The following is a 5,985-nucleotide window of genomic DNA, read 5'->3' on the forward strand; positions in this document are numbered from 1 at the left end:
AAAGTTCATAAATAAATCCTGTAAATTTACCATGTGAGTTACACACTAGCACAACTTCACAGTGTCCAAAAATGTTTCATATAATACAGATAATGATCTTTTCCTGACACAAGCCAGAGGAGAGACTTGCACAACCAGTATTTCTTATGAAAGTGCGTCAGAGAGGAGCGCAGTTCTTGGTAACGTTACTGTTTAACCCAGTGTAACTCACCTGTAACGGGGCAGGAGAGGGCATCTAGAGAAACGTCTTGGTCCAGACCATAATACAGTCTCTTTCTCACGCGTTCAGTCAACTTCTGGTGTCCAGGAAGAAACTGTAAAAGCAGTAACATTAGCTGTATGAACTACAGTTTTAAGCAATATGCTCAGCGCCGCATTACTTTAAAGCTTAACACGCCCGTAGTGTAAAATGACAGCTAACGAACTACTAGCGCTGCCTAGCTATATGAGCTAGCGCTGCTTGTTTCCACATTTATAGTTTTAAACGACGCGTTATATAGCTTGAAATAAAAACACTATTCTATTTAACTTGGCTGGGTATTAGCTAGTTCAAGTCCTCGGCCAACATATTCAGGAGCTAACGGAAGTAGCTGTCATTTAGCGATGTCAGCTAACTTCGCTAAGGCGCTTAGCGTTCACTAGCTTCCGTATTAGTTGAGCTAGCGTCGTTTTAACTCAAGAACATACCGTGAACTCCTGGAAGTCCGAAAACTGAAATGTCTTCTCGTTAAATAAAGCGTCGAAATCCATATCTACTGTAGATTAAACATCAGTTAGCCAAATGTTGAGAATACGACTGCTTGGCCCCCGCCTAGCTACTAGCTAGAGCTCCGCTAACAACACGCCTTGACCGGGGACAGTCAGTGACGACTGAAGCCTCCAGCTGTTTGCCTCTCTTTCCAGACAGATGTTGAGAGTGGGAGAGGGGGGGGGGGCGCTGTGGAGCAGTTACACAACAGTTGTAAACTCCCATTGGTCAAATGACACGTTTATTTTTAACTTACTGCTGATGTTTCCATGCAACTTTAAGCGTTTTATTGATAAATGGCATCGGATTCCGTCAATTTGCCATGCCTTATATACAATCTGCATTACATAAATACATAAATATTTCTCTAATGAAACAAAATATGTACTGACACAAGTATTCTCCATACTTACAATTAAATAATAACCATGTGAGCCGTCACATAACTGGAAAATAGCTATCACATGGATGCATACAGAAACTTTAAGTTAACATGATTTGATCAAAACTGGACTGGGGACTTGTAATGTTTGATTTTACAAACTAGAACACATGCAAAAAGAAAACTTTTATTTTTCCAAGAAACCGAATATTTACAAAATGACATAATTACGAACAATACCTTTTATGAGGTAGATATTACACATTCAAATGATGGCAAATTCCTCTTCATAAATAGTGTATATGACTGTATATTATATTGTATGGGTATTGTAACTGCATGAGCTTTTGAGTAGCAACAGATCGAATGTCCATTAAACTAGTAAAAATGTCTGCCATCAGAAAAGTCTACTGTTTTTAACGAAATAGGCAGACGTGGATTGTACAACTTTATATGTAAAGAATCAGCCAGTCAAAAAACAGTTTTAGAAAATTCACACAATTGACAAATTTGTTCTTCACTTTCTGTGTATTAATTAAACCACTGAAGAAGACACCAACAACAATGAAGAGAACACAATGATCAGACAAGCAGCACAACCTGGTTTACCTAAGTGCAAAGAGGCTTACAGATTTATATTTTAAAAAAAGTACCACTTTAAATAACAGAGCTCGGAAATCGACTATCAAAAACTTTAAAACAAAGCTAAATAAAACAAAATGACAGCTTCTAACACCAACCTATTGTCATTGATGATATTGTTCAGTAGGCAGCAGAATCATTAGCCCCTAAATTCATCAAAATGTAGTGCTGAGGCTGTGCTTCTTTGTGTGTGTCCCTTGTGTAGCTTTAAATACATGATGTCATAGATTACGTAAACTAACACAGGAAAATTATAAAAAATAAATAACATCTTCCTGATTGTTCCTCAGTGTTAAAATCATCCATCAACATCTTACACTCAAGGGGGGAATCAAAATGTAGAGTTCGCTTTTAAAAACAAACAAACAAAAATAAGTACATTCAGTGGCCGTGGTGCCCTGAGGAGGTTGATGGCGGCTGCAGCTTCTCGGACTTGCGGTCTTTGGTTTCTGACTCTGACGAGGAATCTGAGTCCTGGGCCTGCTGTTGCTTCATCCACATGTCTGCATACAGACCTCCCTTGAGTAGCAATTCCTCGTGTCTTGGATGGAGACAAAGTGAGTCACTTGGGAGTTCATTGAAAAAGAGAATCGACTGACTACGACAGGTCAATAAGGCACACTTACCGTCCTCGCTCAGCAACCCGGCCGTCGCTGATCACCAGAATCTGGTCTGCTCCGATAATGGTGGACAACCTTTCGTATTAAAATAAAGAGATTAACACAATAAAACAGAAAAAAACCTATCAGAAAAAAACCCTACAGTACATGCACCTCTTACCTGTGAGCTACAACAACTGTTGTACGATTGGTACAGACTTTAGCCAACGAGGCCTGGATGTTGCGTTCTGTCTGTGTGTCGAGTGCAGATGTGGCCTGCAGACACAGAGAGAGATCATTTGTTAAAACTGGAGATAACAGCAATAACTTTAGCCATTCAAATGATAGTGAAACAAGGCAACATGCGTCTGAAAGCCTATTCATTTAAGTTAAAGCGGAGCAGCAACTAGGGTGACCAGATGTCCTGAATCCCCGCCATGTTTGTCTCAAAAATGAACCGTTAGAGTATGAGATAATATGATTGAGCTAAACAAGAGCTGTTTGTATGGTGTGAGACTCGACTTGTGAACGTATTGAGTGTATTTTGGTGTGCTGCCAAAAACTCATAAAAAATGCACCACAGGCAGCTGCTGTCACCAGAATAAAGAAGTGAATGACAGAGTCCTTTCATTAAATTATCAGTTCATCTACATGAATTAATAGATCAATCGGGGTTCAAAATTAAGTGTTTTCTCATTATTATTAATTAGCCAAATAATCACAAACTCACTACAGGGACACTGTACATATTTGAAGCAAAAAGGTAAAAACAAATCAACAAAGGGAGGGGGGGTACTAACTATTTAAATATTTACGAGCTCAAACTAACTATTTACACGTAGGCTAAGCTATAGGAACACCCCAATCCTTTTCAATGATGTAACGTGCCTGTCACCTGTGCATAATGGTTCATGCGTCTTGTAAACAGAGCCAGGACACTGTGACTTTAATCCTCGCTCTGAATATGTGACCACACGCAACCGTAACGCCTCTGTCCCGAATTTCACCCATTCACACCTGGTCCCCCAAGCAGCAACTGAGCCATAAACAGCAATATACAAACAGGGCAACAATGCGACAATGTTTTCTAGATTCAGTGTTGATCTGTCTGTACATCATTGTAATCTCACCTCATCCAGCAGGATGATCTGTGGAGCTTTGAGGATAGTTCTGGCAATAGCAACTCTTTGCTTCTCTCCTCCACTCAGCTTCAGACCTCTTTCACCAACCTGCGTGTCATAAGCTGCCAGAGAAAAATACAAGTAGGAGGTGACATGTTTGTGCATTAGTGGATGCTAGCTAACCAAAATACATGGCAGGCATTTAAGGAGATTTATATTGCTCATATTGCTTTGAAGATCAACTTTATAATTGATTCATTAGTAAAAAAAAATAAAACCCTCTCGGCACTGTGACTCAAGAATCACCATGCTGACATTGAGGACAGGCGGGTTAATGTATAAGTTACCTTCAGGGAAGGTCATGATCTTATCATGTATATCAGCAGCTATAGCAGCCTCCTCCACCTCCTGGTCACTGGCAGAGATACGGCCGTAGCGAATGTTATTCTGGATGGTGTCGTTGAAAAGCACCGTATCCTGGGGAACCACGCCGATATGCGCTCGCAGAGATGTCTGCCTCACCTGAGGAAAGACAACAAAAACATCATAGTAATTACTAGTCAAGAGCGTGCCCCGTGAACGCACACACAGCTGCATACAGCTATATTCAAGACATTGCAACTTGTGCTTATATTGCTCTTGGTAATCTCAAGAGCAACATAACAAGGAGCTAATATATGCTCATAGCATTTAGATGACTTTATTTGCACATGAAATGATACAGTGCCTCCTAATGCATATGAGAAGCTGCTAATTAGCTTTGGTGGCGCTATACTAAGTTATCCTTCTATGTCACTGATATTTGCTTATATTGTAAAGCTTATACACACACATACGTACTGTTTTACATGTATTGTTACAGTGAACTGTGTGTATTTCTCAATGCTTAATACTCATGTACGAGTTCTGGTGCCAGACATTTACTTTGGTAATATCCTGGCCGTCGATGCTGATGGAGCCTCCCTGAACGTCATAGAAACGGAAGATGAGTCGAATGATGGTGCTCTTCCCAGAGCCTGATGGTCCCACCTGGGGAGGTTAACAGGAAATTGTAATTGTGCAGTCCTATCAGAGCTGTATGAGTGAGAAGGGGGGAAAACTGTGCCTTAGACTTACCAGGGCAACTGTCTGTCCTGGAAGTACAGTGAAGGAAACGTCCTTGAGAATCTCCTTCCTGTAAAACAGTGAGTAACTCTAAGAAATGAGTCTTAAAAAATAAAAAATATCTACATGTTGGTTTACATCTTGTTGATAACGACCAGGCCACAGAATCAAAATGTGAACCAACCCGTTTGAGTAGCTGAAGTAAACGTTCTCAAACTCCACTTTTCCCAGTTTGTAGAGGAAATTCCCTGCATTTACTTCATCTTTCACCTGCACAAGAGGACAGATAGAGAAAATATAAAAAAGTGGATAATAATAGTGTTTAAAGTAAAATCACAAACAAAGAACAGTTTCAAAAGTACCTCTGCCTCTTCTTCAAAAAGTTTGATCATGCTTTCCATGTCGATAAAAGAAGTCTGGATCATTCTGCGGTAAAAACAGAGTCAAGAGTTAACAACAATGACAAGAATTACCCAGAAGTACAGGACTAAATATAAATGTGAACAGTTATTCATTCAGTGCAATGCATTTTTACACTATTTCTGCCTCCTCTTACCTGTAGTAGGTTCCGAACCAGTTGAGGGGGGTGTACAATTGGATGATGTAGGTACCGAAGAGAACGAAATCTCCAACCTAGCATAAGAAGATATTTTTCACAGTCAAACTCAAGACATCCATGTGTTCAGTTTCAAGGGGTTCTAGTAGAGAAATGAAAAGAAAAAAATAGTTGAACATCAATGTAAGTACCTGAAACTTTCCTTCAGTCACGAAGTAGGCACAGAGCAGGGAGCCAGCCAGCAGGCCTGATCCGATGACGATGTTTTGTGTTTGGTTGAGGAAGGCCAGCGACGCCTGAGCCTTCCACTCTGCCCCCTAAAAACAGGAGGAGAAAAGAAGGTAAATTTCAGACCTTTTTTATAACCATAATGAATGTAGTTTAGGCCTATTTTACTTCCATACACACAATGAACACTGATGGACAATTTAAAAAAAAAAAAGAAACAAATTCTGGACATTAACATGCACAAATAGCATACGCAATCTTCTTAAATGAGTTCTAGCTGGAAGCAACTGTGTTATATTCATCTTTTTCTTATTGTCTTTGTTTTGAAACTAAACCTGCCATAAATAACCATATTTCCTTGAGGGGTTTGGTCATCTGCTGTTTGGCAACGTTCTGATTTGCTTCCACGCAGCATCTCGTGCAGCTTGGCGCTGATAGCAGTAACTAGACACAGAGGTTTGTTTTGACTTCTGTCAAACTGAGCACACCAGGGGTCTCATTTATAAAACTGTGCGTGGGATCGTTACTAAAAGTGTACGTACGCCCAAAAGCCAAGTTTTGCGTGCGCCAAAAAATATTCAGACTTATAAAACCCTGCGTACGCA

At 40.1% G+C, this 5,985-nt stretch overlaps 2 protein-coding genes across 3 annotated transcripts in view; both read right to left on the reverse strand.

Annotated features, from left to right (window-relative positions):
* cnppd1 (cyclin Pas1/PHO80 domain containing 1) overlaps positions 1-750 on the reverse strand; it is a 4,060-nt gene extending 3,310 nt beyond the window's left edge. Inside the window, exons 1-2 of the mRNA XM_035677696.1 lie at positions 688-750; positions 212-314 (exon numbers count right to left, since the gene is read on the reverse strand). Coding sequence (XP_035533589.1) covers positions 212-314; positions 688-750 — 166 coding nt within the window. The remainder of the gene's footprint in view (positions 1-211; positions 315-687) is intronic.
* A 551-nt stretch (positions 751-1,301) lies between these two features.
* Positions 1,302-5,985, reverse strand: part of abcb6a (ATP-binding cassette, sub-family B (MDR/TAP), member 6a) — a 9,035-nt gene continuing 4,351 nt past the window's right edge. For both annotated transcript variants that reach the window (XM_035677760.1, XM_035677759.1), the window contains exons 10-20: positions 5,344-5,469; positions 5,153-5,229; positions 4,959-5,022; positions 4,781-4,866; positions 4,609-4,666; positions 4,417-4,521; positions 3,840-4,014; positions 3,502-3,614; positions 2,553-2,647; positions 2,399-2,467; positions 1,302-2,313 (exon numbers count right to left, since the gene is read on the reverse strand). In XM_035677760.1, the coding sequence (XP_035533653.1) occupies positions 2,154-2,313; positions 2,399-2,467; positions 2,553-2,647; positions 3,502-3,614; positions 3,840-4,014; positions 4,417-4,521; positions 4,609-4,666; positions 4,781-4,866; positions 4,959-5,022; positions 5,153-5,229; positions 5,344-5,469 (1,128 nt within the window). In that variant the 3' untranslated portion in view covers positions 1,302-2,153. The remainder of the gene's footprint in view (positions 2,314-2,398; positions 2,468-2,552; positions 2,648-3,501; positions 3,615-3,839; positions 4,015-4,416; positions 4,522-4,608; positions 4,667-4,780; positions 4,867-4,958; positions 5,023-5,152; positions 5,230-5,343; positions 5,470-5,985) is intronic.

This window comes from Morone saxatilis, unplaced genomic scaffold, assembly GCF_004916995.1.
Source record: "Morone saxatilis isolate NCDOM2014 unplaced genomic scaffold, NCSU_SB_2.0 Contig6, whole genome shotgun sequence".
Taxonomy (NCBI): Eukaryota; Metazoa; Chordata; class Actinopteri; family Moronidae; genus Morone; species Morone saxatilis.